The sequence below is a fragment of the Lynx canadensis genome, chromosome C2, assembly GCF_007474595.2.
Source record: "Lynx canadensis isolate LIC74 chromosome C2, mLynCan4.pri.v2, whole genome shotgun sequence".
NCBI classification, from domain to species: domain Eukaryota; kingdom Metazoa; phylum Chordata; class Mammalia; order Carnivora; family Felidae; genus Lynx; species Lynx canadensis.
Window position 1 is genome coordinate 87,897,984 of NC_044311.2, and position 16,586 is coordinate 87,914,569.

Below are 16,586 nucleotides of genomic sequence, written 5' to 3' on the forward strand. Positions count from 1 at the left end.
AGGGGAATTCAGAAAGCCTTTGGGATCTCTCCTTAAGGTTGTAAAAGTAGAAGTAATTCTGAAATATACAAACAGTAGTTGTCTGTGTGGTCTTAACATGAACGAACTAGACTTTTAATTGAATTATCAGAATTTGAGCTGATAGATTTCCTTGGTAAAAAGGAAGAGGAAAAAGGAGAAAAACAAAGGCAAAAGAATGGCCAGAAACCCATTATTCTTTAATTCTGTTGCTATGTTTTGTATTTTGTTTTGAATAATTTTTAACATCTGAGAACATTAAGTTCTTGATTTTATGCCTGATTAAGATTGGTTTTTGCCTAGCTACAGAGGACAGATGGGCTTCTTATTTAATAGGATTTGATTATATGAAGAGAAAATTAAAGGCTTGAGACATTATCAAAATCATATTCTTTTTCGGGGCGCCTGGGTGGCTCAGTCGGTTGAGCATCCGACTTCGGCTCAGGTCATGATCTCACGGTCTGTGAGTTTAAGCCTGATTCGGATTCTGTGTCTCCCTCTTTCTCTGCCCCTCCCCCGCTCATGCTCTCTCTGTCAAAAATAATAAAACATTTTTAGAAATTCTTTAAAAATCATATTCTTTTAAAAATCTTCATAACTTAAAATCTATAATATCAAAGCTGTCTTGCACAAAGGTACTAAAAAGAGGTACCACTGAGAGAGATGGGAATGCCCCTCCCCACATTAAACATGAGAAATGAACATGATAAGATTCTGTAGAATCTTGGAATTTGAAACTATTACTTATTGTTTAAATAGGAATAAGAAATTCAGTTTCTCTTAAATGATTATCTGAAACTAAGACCCTATTGAAATGAAAGTAAACATTTTCAGTTTTCCAAGAGGTTGATTGAGTGATTGAAGAGCTGTGCAGAGAACCTTTTTGTGGCATTAAGACTGCATGAATAACTTCTATACCTGCACCTAGGATTTTCTTCAGCCCCCAAGTTTCTTCCTGACAATTCCAAGAATGAATGAATATGGAAAGATACATTATAGTAGTCAGACTTGACATGTACAATCACTTTTCAATTTTACTTGTATAATTTTAGCTTTAAAAAAGGGCAAATATTTTATTCTCAAAGCATCTTCAACTTAAATTATAGGTAGTGGTAGTGCCCCCAAACAGGTGGTCCAAGCTTGCAAAGCCTGAGATTCAGATGAGACATTCTTCACTCTTTTTGAAAAAGAGTGTTTATAAAATATATGTATCTCATATATTATTTTTGTGGCAAAACTCATTATGTTTAATATAAATGATAATGGGCTTATTGAATGAAATCTATTCCATGGCTAAGTGATGAAGTTATATTTTTAGAAAGATTTTTGCTTGTTCTCAGATTCATTTAGGCCGAATATAAATGTTTACAAGTTTGACATACACTTTTATTTATTTATTTTTTTTTTTAAATTTTTTTTTTCAACTTTTTTTTTTTTAATTTATTTTTGGGACAGAGAGAGACAGAGCATGAACGGGGGGAGGGGCAGAGAGAGAGGGAGACACAGAATCGGAAACAGGCTCCAGGCTCCGAGCCATCAGCCCAGAGCCTGACGCGGGGCTCGAACTCGCGGACCGTGAGATCGTGACCTGGCTGAAGTCGGACGCTTAACCGACTGCGCCACCCAGGCGCCCCTATTTATTTTTTTTTAGTGTGGCTGTGAATTCTGTCCTTTAATTAGCATTTCTATCTGTTGTGTGCAAAGCTTGCTGCTTAATCCAATTTCTCTTTTGAAAAGAAAGAAAACACAAGAGTCTTCTTGCACAAAAAAACAGTGACAGAAAGAGACTTTTATTCTTCATGGATATTAATAAGCACTTATTAATCTAAACGTTAGACTTTTGCTTTGTTTTACATCAAGGAACCTGAAGAAATAAATGCAGATGATGAGGTAGAGGATACATGTGACAACAAGGAGGATGACCTGGGAGCTGTGGAAGAGCAACGTAGTGTTATCCTACATCTGTTGTCACAGCTTAAGCTGGGCATGGACTTAACAAGAGTAAGTAATGGGGTAAACTGGCTGTGGAGATCAGTAGGTCAGGACTATACCTGTAAGTGTTAATGTTGTCAGGGCTTTTATTTTTTATGAATTGGTTTTTTAGTCTCTCTCTCTCTTTTTTTTTTTTAAGATTTTATTTTTTAAGTAGTTTTTCTACTTGATGTGGGGCTCAAACTTATAGCCCCAAGATCTATGGACTGGGTTTCTTAGTCTCTTGATCAAAATTTCTTATTTCATAAAAAATGTGCCTTATCTTGTACAGCGGGAAGTCATATGGCAAGTAAACACCTCTAATCTTATTTCTGTACAAATGACAGAGGTCCATTGGTATACAGAACTGGAAAATTGAAAGAAAAGGATGCAATCCCAGAAAACCATGAAAGGCTTTGACCACTTCTTCTTTACTCTTACTTCCCTTTTTGGATCGTACATTTTGGGTGTTATCTATAACAAGGGTCAACAAACATCTTTGTAAAGGGGTCGATAATAAATATTTTCAGCTATGTGGACACTGGTCTCTGTTGGAACTACTGAGCTCTGCCTTTATAGTATGAAAGCAGCCATAGATAATATGTTGGACTGGGCATGGCTGTGTTCCAACAAAACTTTATTTATAAAAACACAGGCCAGATTTTCCCCAAAGGCCATACTTTGCAGTCCTCTGGTCTGTAGCCTTGCTTACTTAAAAAAATTTTTTTTATGTTTATTTTTGAGAGAGAGAGAGAGAGACACAGAGTGTGATCAGGGGAGGGGCAGAGACAGAGGGTGACACAGAATCTGAAGCAGGCTCCTGGCTCTGAGCTGTCAGCACAGAGACCAATGTGGGGCTCGAACCCATGAACCATGAAATCATGACCTGATCCGAAGTCAGACACTTAGTCGACTGAGCCATTCAGGCACCCCATAGCCTTGCTTACTTTAAAAGTGTGGTCTGAATTAACCGACGTGGAAATTCTTTGACAATGTACTCATATATCAAATCATCACAATGTACACTTTAAATATCTTAACAATTTTATTTGTCAATTATACCTTAGTAAAACTAGAAAAAAACATTGTTGTCTGAAGACCAGTAACATCTCCATTGCCTGAGAACTTGTTAGAAGTACAGAATCTCAGCCCCCAACCCCAAACTTAGAGGACCAGATCTACATTTTAATAAGATCCCCCATGTGGTTCATATATACATTAAAGTTTGAGAAACACTAATCTATGGTTTTTAGTTTTGGTCCAGTCTTTTCCATTTCTAGTTTATCTAATTAGTGTGTCTTCATTTGTTTTAGCAATCTATGAAGTTAATTTAAAAAGCAAATTAGGGCATCTGGGTGGCTCAGTTGGTTGAGCATCCAATTTTGGCTCGGGTCATGGTCTCACAGTTTCTGGGTTTGAACCCTACATCGGACTCACTGTATCAGCCTGTCAGCGCAGAGCCTACTTCGGATTCTCTGTCCCCATCTCTCTGCCCCTCCCCCACTTTCTCTCCTCTCTCTCTCTCTCTCTCTCTCTCTCAAAAAATAAATAAAACATTTTTAAAAATTATAAAAAGCAAATTAGAGTGGCACCTAGGTGGCTCAGTCGGCTGAGCATCTGACTCTTGATTTCAGCTCAAGTCATGATCCAAGGGTTGTGGGATTGAACCCCACCTTGGGCTCCATGCTGAGCATGGAGATTGCTTAAGATTCTCTCTCTCCCTCTCCCTCCGCCCCTCCCTTATGCTCTCACATGCATGCACACCCTCTCTATCTAAAGATAATAAAAAATAAAATAAAAAGCAAATTAGACTCAAAACCTATATATGTCAAATATTACTACTACGGGATTATGTACTTTGAATTATTACTGATACTACTTTGCATTAGTATGGGATTTCAGAATTGACTTTAGGAGCTATATTTCAAATTAAGGATTTTGATGCCATTGAAGGTAATGAAAGTATAGATTAAAAGTAACCCAGGGGCACCTGGGTGGCTCAGGAGGTTGAGCATCCAACTTCAGCTCAGGTCATGATCTTGTGGTTCAAGAGCTCAAGCCCCACATCTGGCTCACTGCTGCCACCACAGAGCCTGCTTCAGATCCTCCATCCCCTTCTTTCTCTGCTCTCCCTCCCTCTCTCTCCCTCTCCCTCTCCCTCTCTCTCTCTCTCTCTCAAAAATAATAGATAAACATTAAAAACAAATATTTTATTTTTAATTATTTTTTGAGAGACAGAGACAGAATGTGAGCAAGGGAGAGGCAGAGAGAGAGGGAGTCACAGAATCTGAAGCAGGCTTCAGGCTCTGAGCTGCCAGCACAGAGCCCGACGTGGGGCTCGAACTCCTGAACCGTGAGATCACAACGACCTGAGCCAAAGTCAGACACCTAACTAACTAAGCCACCTAGGGGCCCCTAAAAACAAATCTTAAAAAAAAAAAAAAAATAGAAAATAACCTAAATAAGGGGCACCTGGGTGGCTCAGTCAGTTGGAGTGTCCAACTCTTGATTTTGGCTCAGGTCATGATCTCAGGGTCCTGGGATTGAGACCTTCATCAGGCTCCACACTGGGCATGGAGCCTGCTTAAGGTTTTCTCTCTTTCTCTCTTCCTCTGCCCCTCTCCCCTGCTTGCGCCACTTTCTCTCTCTAAAAACAAATGGGTGCCCGGGTGGCTCATTCGGTTCAGCCACTGACTCTTGATTTTGGCTTAGGTCCAGATCTCACGGTTTGTGGGTTCAAGCCCTGCATCGAGCTCTGCGCTGTCACAGTGCTGCTTAGGATTCTCTTCTCTCTCTCTCTCTCTCTCTCTCTCTCTCTCTCTCTCTCTCTCTTCCCCTCTGTCTTCTCTCTCTGTCCCTCCCGTGTGCTCTCTCAAAAAAAAAAAAAAAAAAAAACTTAAAAAAATTTAAAAACAAAAAACAACAAAAAAAGTAACTTAAAATCTAACTTAAATAGAAAGCATTTTGCCTTTAGCATTTACTTTGAAGCATCTCAAAATCAAAACATTTTTTTCTTTACTTAGGCTTGTAGTGATTACAGGAAAGTTTAAAAAGAAGTGGATTGAATTAAAAACCCAAGAAGCAAACATTTTAGGAATTATTAAAGAAACTCATTAACCTTTCTTCTTTCATCTAACCTTAATATTTCATCTGGGTATCTTTTCTATTCTGGAAATATTTTCATTTTAGTGCTTTAAAAAAGACTATTAGTTGTAAAATCAGTTAGAATGCATAATGAGGGGCACCTGGGTGGCTCGGACAGTTAAGTGTCTACCTTCAGCTCAGATCACGATCTCACAGTTCATGAGTTTGAGCCCCACATTGGGCTCTGTGCTGACAGTGCAGAGCCTGCTTGGGATTCTCTCTCTCCCCTCTCTGTCTCTGTCCCTCCTCTGCTTGTGCTCTCTCTCAAAATAAATAAACTTAAAAAAATATTTTTTAATGCATAATGATATGAAAGGTTTGGTTATTCTTGGTGTTTGCTGTCCCTTAGTAGATTTAGGTTTGTAAGGTGTAAGAACAGTATAGGGGTTTATGAGGATAAGAACATTGGAAAAGAATGTGCTATGGTAATAATCCAGATGCTAAAGCTCTCTCTAAGCATGATAACTACACATGATAACTATATATAATATTGTTTCCCCACACTTGTTCCTTGTTAATTAAAGATATAAATACATATACATAGCATTTATATATAAAATCATTAACATTAACCAACTATGAATTACAAACATTCACATAACATTGAAAAGAATGGTATTTTTGAGCAACATTTAAAAATGTGGTGTCTAAACTATAGTCACATCTACCACCTTCTTTCTAACAATAACACTGATAGAACAAATATTTTTTGAGCCCCCTTTATATTCAGACACTGTGGTAGGTGCTGGGACTATAGCAACATGTGGGTCCAAGTCTGCATGTTGTGAATAAGTAATAACTGTTCATTTTGTTCCTTTTTAAATAATATTATGAATTCGGTATAATTATACAGTTTACAGAAAATTTTGGAAAATAAAGAAAAAAAAATCTCCTATGATTTTATCACCCTAACAACACAACACTAAGTTTTTAGAATCCCTTCCAGTCTTTCTTCATATATGTAGTTTATTTCCAATTTTGTTACATTTCCTTTTTTCAGTTAATACTCTCTTTGTGAAATATACAAATGATCTTTTGTGGGTATAAAGGACAGTTCAAAGGACAATAGTGAAATGAATACGTATGTACTCACGTCTCAGATAACAGGTTGTGAAATGGCCAAAACTTGGAAGCTCTCGGAGGGCCCTTCCTAATTGTAGTCCCTACTGTTTCCTAGATGTAGCCACTTACTTGACTTTCATATTAATCATCTCCCTATTTTTTTTTTTATAGTTTTACCACCTGTAAAAGTATCCCATAACAATGTTATTTAATTTAGGAAAAAATGAATAGCCAGCACAAGCTTAGCTATATGAGGGCTCTTTCCCATTCATAGGAGAGGGCTCCCAGGAGAGGATAAGGTAAACAGAGTCCCTGGCTTCAGCTTCTTATAAATTATTGAGAAATTTTAGAAGAGCCCTTTATGAAGAAATGAGAAGGCAAAGTTCTGAGTAAGTCCTGTGAAATATATGGCTCACAGAGTTAAAGCATTTGGTATGAGCCAGATACTGGACATTCAGCAGAAATGTGGGCAGAGGGAAGAATCTGCTCAGTGTTTTCCACTGCTAAGCAAGGGTCATCCACTGTGACCCACCTCCAACTCTCAGAGGTAGATTGTAGCCAGAACATGTCTTTGGGTGAAATGAATATCTTCAGCCAATCCAGACAGGAGGGCATGAAAAGGAGAGTTGGTACTTCAGCAGATGCCCACCACAAGCCAAATACAGATGCAGATGGGACCAGTTTCCCTAGAGCATTCATTCTGTCCTCAGGTTTCAAAAGTTGGTGACAGTGGCAGCATGGAGCACGTGGATAACAGTCTTCCATATGTCTGTCTCTTGAATCACACCACTCTGATGTGGACCAGTTTCCCTGTGTCTGCTGTACAGCTTTCTTCCTGGGATGTCCTTTCATTGTCCTCCTGTGCTAGGTCTATTTCCTGTATTCCTTCTTGTTTGGTTGCCTCTCATTTTAGTGAAGCACATCTTCCTTTAACCTCATTGAAAGGTCTGTGGGAGGCAAAGTGTGAAAATGTATGTTTGAAATGTCTTTATTTTGCCCTCATATTTGATTGCGAGTTTGTATAGAATTTCTAACTTGCAACTAATTTTCCTTTAGAATATTGCCTCCTTGCTACAGGATTCTGGTAAAAAGACTGAAGTCATTCCAGTTTGTCATCTTATGTAACTTGTTTTGTTTGTTTTTCTATCTGAAATTTAGAATCTTTCCCTTGTCCCTAGAAGTCTGAAATTTCACAGTGACATGTCTTGATATAGGAGTCTTTTTATCCATCATCTCTGGGCATTTGGTGAGCCTTTGCAGTATGACAACTCATATATTTCAGTTCTCTAAAATTTTCTTGAATTTTTTCAGTGATGACTTTGTCTTCTCCATTCCTGTTCTCTCTGAAATCTTTTTTTTTTTTTTTTTAATGTTTATTCATCTTAGAGACAGACAGAGCGTGAGTGGGGGAGGATCAGAGAGAGAGGAAGACACAGAATCCAAAGCAGGCTCCAGGCTCTGAGCTGTTACCACAGAGCCTGATGCAGGGCTTGAATTCGTGAGCCATGAGATCATGACCTGAGCTGAAGTCAGATGCTTAACCTTAAGACTGAACCACTCAGGCGCCCTTGAAACTTCTCTTGATTTTTAATTTTTGTTACCATGTTTTAAAATTTTTGAATTTTGTTTTTCAAAAAGCATCCTTGTTTCATGTATCTGATATCTTTTCAAGTCTCTGACGATGGGGCGCCTGGGTGGCGCAGTCGGTTAAGCGTCCGACTTCAGCCAGGTCACGATCTCGCGGTCCGTGAGTTCGAGCCCCGCGTCAGGCTCTGGGCTGATGGCTCAGAGCCTGGAGCCTGTTTCCGATTCTGTGTCTCCCTCTCTCTCTGCCCCTCCCCCGTTCATGCTCTGTCTCTCTCTGTCCCAAAAATAAATAAACGTTGAAAAAAAAAAAAAAATTAAAAAAAAAAAAAGTCTCTGACGATATTAATCATTATTTTTAAGGTTTCCCCCTCTTCCTTCAGAGAGGTTTCTGTTTCTTCCAAGTCTGTTCTTTATCTTGGTCTTTGTATTCTTAGTTAGAGACTTTCTCAGAGATCTGGAATTTCTTGGATTTCTGTTCATGATTAAGTGTAGGGAAGCTAAAAACCTGATTTTAAGTTTCGAATGTATAGGTGGAACCTATGCTTTTCAGTGTCAAGTAATCTGGATTTGCTGGGGAACCTAGTGTTAGCATCATTAGATTTTTCCCTCTAGGGTTAGAGAAAGCATTCTTCTGATCTCCTGGTTGGTGGGCAGAGCAACTAGGAGTGTGGAAGAGAAGAGGACTAGGTGGGAGAGGATCTCAGCATCTAACATTTAATTCATATAGGGTTCCTTCCTACCCCTTTTATCAGTATGGTATCCGTTCTCTTGGAAGCCCCTGGTGTTCCCCAAACTAGAGAATAAGCCACCTTGTTTCATTCTGGAGAGACTAAACTTCCAGACCTTGGCTGAGGTGCAGGAAGGACAGTTAACAACACTGTAGAATTGGGGAGGGGATTTAAGGATCCAGTTGTTTTGCACATAGATTTCACTCAGTCATCATTATTTTAGCATTCATGTTAACCCTCAGATCCAGAGGTACCTGATGCTGTCAGTTCCAGTTCTTGAACCCTCTCCGGAATCTATAAACCCCTAGCTTTCTAGTTAACAACTCCCAAAATGTTGTTGCTCTTTTCTGCTTTCCTGGTGTCTGGGTTTGTCTTTATATGAAAATATTTAATATAATTTTAATGGATTTCAGTAGAAAGTGTAGTTAAGATGTATATATTCAATCCACCATGAAATGAACCTGTAACATTGGTATCTTTTGTATTCCTGTATCGTCTTCATAACCATCTTTTTAAATGATACAGTAGTTCATCAGGTGAAAGTTCTGTATTTAAGTTCTCTAAACCACTGTTAAAAGCATAGCTTTTAATTTTGTTTTTGCATTTCTTTTTCTTGATTCATATTGTTTCCTAAGGCTAAATTTCTAGAAGAATACTTACTAGGCTAAATGGATACAAACATCTTTGGGCTCTTGAAAAATATTGCAGCATTGCTTTTTCAGTTTGTTGAACCAGTTCGTCGTGCCTCTCCAATTCTGCTCTAAAGAAAACTTATCTTTCTTACAGTTACCTGGCTTTAGGTGTCACCAGTTCCCTCCTTTTTTTTTTTTTTTTTTTGTGGGTTTTTGTGGGTTTTTTGGTGAAAAAATTTAGATTTAGATTTAGCCACCTGGATTCAGTTTAGGTGATCCCAATTTTGTTGGCAACATCCATAGTCAGGAGCCAGTTGAACATATGCCTTCTTATCTCCCTAGGACCTGATCAAAACATTGACCTTGACCTCCTCAGTGTCATAGAGCTTCCTCATAGCCTTTTGATCGGGTGCTTGTTGGCCTTGACATCCACAGTGAACAAGTGTGTTGTCTTCTATTTTATTCGTGGCTGACTGGGTAGTCAGGGGGAACTTGATGATGGCATAGTGGTCAAGCTTGTTTCTCCTGGGGGCACTCTTTTGAAGATATTTGTGCTGCCTTCAGAGATATAGTGTCTTGGTCCGTTGGAAGGTAGGTGACATGCGGATCTTTTTTGTTTGTGACTGTGAACACCTTTCAGCACTGCTTTCTTGGCCTTCAGAGCCTTTGCTTTGGCCCCTGCTTTGGGAGGTACAGAGCCTTCCTTCTTTACCTTTGGGAGGTACAGAGCCTTCCTTCTTTACCTTTGACACCATCTTTGTAAAAGGCAAAAGTTCCCTTCTTGGGGGATGCCTGGCTGGCTCAGTTGGTAGAGCTATAGGACTCTTGATCTCCAGGTTGTGAGTTCAAGCCCCATATTGGGTGTGAAGCCTACTTAAAAACAAAATGAAACAAAACAAACAACAACAACAAAACAAGTTCCCTTCTTAAAATTAAGTGTAAGTTAGAATTTTTGCTTGGGTCAGTGATCTCGAGTCTGTTTATTTTCAGGGAATGGCATTTATTGCCTCTTTTCATATCTCATATCTTGTTCAGTCAGCCACAATTTATTTTGAAAGCAGAAAAGGAAAAAAAAAAAGCATGGGTAGCATTTACTTTGAGTTTTACCACCATTTCCCTGATGATACTTTTATCCAGTCTAGGAGTTTGAGGATTTTTTAAAAATTTTCTTCTACCTGACCTTCTTGGTGTTTAATCTTAACTTGACTTTCATTTCCTTTTAAGTGTGCTTATTTTTTATAAATTTTTTTAAGATTTTATTTTTTTAACTAATCTCTTCACCCAACATGGGTTCGAACTCACAGCCCCACAATCAAGAGTCTCACGCTCTTCAGACTGAGCCAGCCAGGTGCCCCAAGCATCCTTATTTTTTAATGAGAGCAAATATTTTTGTGACTTTGTTTTTAATGCTCATCTAGAATAAAGTGTTTTCAGAAAGGTAAGAATAGTTATCTACAGATATGCGCATGGATTAAAATTTCCCACTTTGGTTGATAATTTTGTTGTTGTTATTTTAGGTGGTGCTTCCTACATTTATCCTAGAGAAGCGTTCCTTGCTGGAAATGTATGCAGACTTTATGTCTCATCCAGACCTATTCATAGCCATTACTAATGGAGCCACAGCTGAGGATAGAATGATTCGTTTTGTTGAGTACTACCTTACCTCATTTCATGAAGGCCGGAAAGGAGCCATTGCTAAGAAACCGTACAATCCTATCATTGGAGAAACATTTCACTGTTCCTGGAGGATGCCAAAAAGCGAGGTTGCATCCACTGTTATCAGCAGCTCTTCTACCCAGGCAGTCACAAATCATGCTCCTCTATCAGAGGAGGCTTTGAGCCAGGCGGGACCAGACTGTTATACAGTCAGATTTGTTGCTGAGCAGGTTTCCCATCATCCTCCAGTCTCAGGATTTTATGCAGAATGTGCAGAGAGGAAGATGTGTGTAAATGCACATGTCTGGACTAAGAGCAAATTCTTAGGCATGTCGATAGGCGTAACAATGGTTGGAGAAGGTAAGTAGGAAGACTATCCTCCAATTTTTAATATCTAACTATAATCTTAAATTTGGGGAAGCTTAGATAAATATTACAATTCTGAAATGTCATGTGTACTACTTCTAATTTTTAGTTGTTCCAGAATGGTGGGGGAGGGGAGGCTCATATTTATGGACAAGTATAAATTATCCTTTTAAAAATTTTCCCTGGTTTTAAATATAAAATATTCTTATTGTAGAATATATGGGAAACTGAGAAAAATATCAAGGAGAAAATAAAGTTTCTCTAAACCCTCCATCCAGAGAGGGATAAATTTAGCTAGCATTTTGTATTTTTTAAATTGTGTACATGTTCATACTTTTATTTCTCTTTTGTAAAATTGGGATTTGTTCTGTCTGTAGTTTTCTGTCCTGCTTTTTTGTACTAAACAATCATTTTCCCATGTCATTGATAATCTTTAAAACATGTTTAATGACTATAATATCCTATGAAATGAGATATTTACCATCTTATATTTAACCATTTCCTTTATTTGGGCATTGAAAGTATTTCTGTATTTCCATCATTATAAAAAGCACTAAAGAAATATATTATAGATAAATCTTTATCTACATCTTTTATATTTCCTAAGGAGGTATGCATAAGATATTTTAAAATACATTGCCAGACTTTAATTCCACTTCAGCAAAGGTTATGAAAAAATAATTTAAGGTAATACCCCAAAACCAACAACATCACAAAGGCTCCACAGAAATCATTGCAGAGTTCATGAAACTATAATGGCAGAAAAAACCCTACCATTTTAACGTTAAAGGAAAACTCTTGTTTCCTGAATAATTTGTTCAGAATGTAAACTTGCAATGTAAGCATGGTATAATTAAGCCTGTGATGCTAACATTTTGAGACTTTGTCACTGCAGCTGTGAAGAAAATACTTTATCCCCCTCTTCAGTTTTCCCCATTTTTAAAATCTTTTGTGATGTGAGTCTTACCAATTTCCAAATGTTTTAAGTTAATCAAAACTTTTATAACATTAGAAAATACTCATGTTTTATTAATTAAAATGTTTGCCACCTTCAGTTATAAACTTTGTCACATTTGTTCTCAGATCTTCATGAATCAATTTATTTTATAGATGAAAAAAGTCTAGAGGTGATGATACATATTCAAGGTCATAAAAGTTAAGGCCTAGCCAGGTTTAGGATGTCATCCTTTAACATTCTCTCTGAAAGGACAGTTAGTTCTTACCAGTTCATTTGGCAGAAAGAATCTGGTAATGGTGGCCTCTCCAAGAAAGGAAATACTTCAGGAAATTAGGAAAAGCATTAATATCTTAACCTTGCACTAATCATGAAGGTAGTACAAAACAGGTAATTTTTATTATTTAAGTGCTGATTATATATTTATGGATTACCTTTTAGAAATTAAATTTCTATCAGTAACCTCAATAGAAAGTAAGTGAAATCAGGGAATGGGACACAACAATTTATTTTGCTCCTATTATGGACCATGTTTTATATTTATTTGTTGGGGGAAATTCCATTTAATGATTAAGTAAGTGAGGTTTTAGAATTCTATTAACTAGTTTATTATCATATACATTCAAAACTGTATATTGCTTCAGATTTTAAATTCTACAGTGTGTGATACTAATGCTAAATATATCCTTGGGAATCAGATCATAAACCCAGGTTATATGATGACATATTTTTAGAAAAGTAATAACATCTTTTCCATCTTAAAATGAATCAGCAGTTATTATTAAACACTTACGTATATTCAAGGATATTGTCTATATGTCTTCTGACAGCTCCCATTATATATATAATGTATTACATCCAGAACCATGCCACAGCCAGAACCAAGCCATAAATGGCTTGATAATTCTTGATTTATTGTTGCCCTTTGTGAAGACTATAAAGGTAATACAAGAAAATAGTGCATATTACTTTATGTAAAGTAAACTGCTTTAGAATCTCAATTTGTCTCTTTGCTTATCCTAAAAATTAACTATATTAGAATATTTATAACTCTTGCCCTTATTTGTGAACATTAAAAACAGAGTACTTAATGAGCTTTCATTAAGAGAGATGCCATTAGGGGTGCCTGGGTGTCTCAGTGCTGTACCTAAGCATCTGATTCTTGATTTCAGCTCAGGTCATGATCTCATGGTTCGTGAGTTCGAGCCCTACATCAGAAGCCCTTGGGATTCTGAACTCTCTCCTCTTCTTCTCTCTCAAAGTAAATAAGTAAACTTAGAAAGAGAGATACCATTAGAGTTCAGACTAGTAGTACATGTTCAGTTAAGTATTTATTCTAGTGGTGACCCAGGTAAGGAGCTTGGGTTAGTAATGTAGCTCAGATATCCTTAGTGTCCCTTAATTATCTAGTATAAATTGATTATTAATTAATGTAATTTCTCTTCTTATTATATGTATGTTTTTAATTTTGTTTTAATGTTTATTTTTGAGAGAGAGAGAGAGACAAAGTGCAAGCAGGAGAGGGGCAGAGAGAGAGAGGGAGACACAGAATCTGAAGCAGGCTCCAGGCTCTGAGCTGTCAGCAGAAAGCCCAATATGGGGCTCAAACCCACAAACTGCGAGATCATGACCTGAGTCAAAGTTGGACACTTAACCGACTGAGCCACCCAGGCTCCCCTCTCTTAAATTTTTTTTTTAAAAATCATCCTTAGTATGGCATTACTTAATATAAAACTAGCCCCATTAGAATAATATTTGTTTGAAAACTGTCACTTCTATATCTTATAGCCTAATACTTCAGAATTTGGCAGACAGAGTTATTATTATGACCATATTTTTATGATAGAATTAGTTTTTTTCTTCCTAATATACATAGAATGAAGAATGCTTTTTTTCCCATTAAACTGTCTGAGACTTAAGTTCTATAACTACAGCATTAGACATTTATGTATTACTAAACTGAAAAAGTTATTAGTGCTAATGATCAGACCATAACATGATGCAGTATTAACATGTTCTGAAAATCTGACCTAAGAGTCTATTAGAGGGAAATCTTGATCTGTTTCCACTATAACATTTTCTGGTTCCATGAACACCAAAAAGATAGCAAAGTCATAATAAAAGTAACCTTGATTCACTATTACCAGGAATGTTATCAAATACAATTTTAAGTGAAGTTAGTTTAATCCAAGGTTGAATGAAAATTAACCAAAATAATGTTCATTTACTAGGTTTGAAAAAAAATAATATGGGTATTTTATAACTGTCTTTTTTTTTTTTTTTTTTAAAGATGTTAACCACCTTCATGTTTTCACCTTCAGGTATTCTCAGTCTATTGGAGCATGGAGAAGAGTATACATTTTCTCTACCTTGTGCATATGCCCGATCAATTTTAACTGTTCCTTGGGTAGAACTTGGTGGCAAAGTCAGTGTCAACTGTGCAAAAACTGGGTATTCAGCCAGCATCACTTTTCATACTAAGCCGTTTTATGGTGGCAAACTGCACCGGTAAGAACATTTTAATGATCCCTGGCTCTTACTCTATGAGTTTGAACTTGTATTATAACTCCTTATTCTTTTTCTGTTTTGTTTTATGTTAATGGAGTTAGAGTTTTATTTGTGTTTATTTTTTCAAGGCATTCTGGACATCCTGATCTAGTTTTTTTTTTTTTAATTTTTTTTTTTTCAACGTTTATTTATTTTTGGGACAGAGAGAGACAGAGCATGAACGGGGGAGGGGCAGAGAGAGAGGGAGACACAGAATCGGAAACAGGCTCCAGGCTCTGAGCCGTCAGCACAGAGCCCGACGCGGGGCTCGAACTCACGGACCGCGAGATCGTGACCTGGCTGAAGTCGGACGCTTAACCGACTGCGCCACCCAGGCGCCCCCTGATCTAGTTTTAAAAATAGTGACAGATCTATCTACTTTTTAAAAATTTTTTTAAAAGTTTGTTTCTTTTGGAGAGAGAGAGGGACAGAGCGTGAGCAGGGAAGGGGCAGAGAGAGAGAGGGAGAGGGAGACAGAGCCTGACACGGGGCTCGAACTCACGAACTGTGAGCAGATCTATCCACTCTTATAAAAATTTCCTGGTTAAGTAGCTAAGGAGAGGTAGAATAGAATTACTAACAAATGAACTTGCAGTCTGTGGCCCAATTTCTGCCTTTAAGGAGGTTCAGACTAGACCCAGGCCTCAGTGAAGGCAGTTATTGGTACAAATTAGCATGAAAATGTATCTAATCATACGAAATAGTTCAAGAAGCACAACGATGGAAGCCAGTGTTTTTAGGTACTAATACTGTGAATGGTGGCTTTGTTCTACTTCCATCTAGGAAATGGCCAGTTCTTATATTCCCTTCTGGCCTTCTCTCAGTCTCTTCAGCACTGGTCCAGATCATCCAAATCACACGAAGACAAGTTATCTAATAGAATCTTCAAAAGGGATACTGTCTCCCATGTGGGTGATGGATATTGAGGAGGGCACCTTTTGGGATGAGCACTGGTGTTGTATGGAAACCAATTTGACAATAAATTTGAAAATATATTGAAATATATTGAAAATATATTGAAAAAAAAGAAAAAAAAAAACAAAAGGATACTGTCTCTTTTCCTTAAGCCCTTGATATTTATTTATTTTTTTAATGTTTATTTATTTTTGAAGGAAAGACAGAGCATGAGTGAGGTAAGAGCAGAGAGAGAGGGAGATACAGAATCCGAAGCGATCTCCAGGCTCTGAGCTGTCAGCACAGAGCCTGACAGGAAGCTCGAACTCACAAGCCTTGAGATTGGACACTTAACCGACCGAGCCACCCAGGCACCCCCCTTGGTATCTATTCTAACTGTCCCTAAAGTAGGGTTAGTTTTCTGTCTATAAACTCTTTATCGAAAAATACATACCTTGTTGATGATTTTCACAAAGTGAAAATTTGAGCATTTTGATCTAGACATGGAACATTACCAGCATCCTAGAGATCCTCCTCATGCCCTCTTACAGTTATACACACACACACACGCACACACACACACACACACACACACCACTTATACCCCTTCTTCCTAGGGTAGCCACTTTCCTGACTTCTAATACCATTGATTAGTCTTGCCTGTTTTTGAAATCTATATAATAATGAAATCATACACTGTGTGTTCTTTCATATTTGACTTTTTGCTGAACATTATGCTTTTGAGATTCATCCATATGTAGCATAGTTCATTCTCCTCACTGAGGATTGTATTACATTGCATGACTGTCACAATTCACTTATTCATTCTAATGTTGATAGGCATTTGAGTAGTTTGCGATTTGGGGCCATTATAAATGGTACTACTAGAACATTGTGTAGTGAATATATGTATGAATTTCTGTTGGATAGATACCCAAAGGAGAATTGCTGAGTCATAGGGGATGGAAGTTGAACTTGAGTAGGTGCTGCCAAACAGTTTTCTTAAGTGATTATTACCAAAGCACA

General features: G+C 37.5%; 1 protein-coding gene across 1 annotated transcript in view; it reads left to right on the top strand.

The window, feature by feature from the left end:
- The window catches only part of OSBPL11 (oxysterol binding protein like 11), an 85,440-nt gene that overhangs the window by 46,835 nt on the left and 22,019 nt on the right, over positions 1-16,586 (top strand). The window contains exons 8-10 of the mRNA XM_030330522.1: positions 1,879-2,019; positions 10,660-11,158; positions 14,441-14,627. Coding sequence (XP_030186382.1) covers positions 1,879-2,019; positions 10,660-11,158; positions 14,441-14,627 — 827 coding nt within the window. The remainder of the gene's footprint in view (positions 1-1,878; positions 2,020-10,659; positions 11,159-14,440; positions 14,628-16,586) is intronic.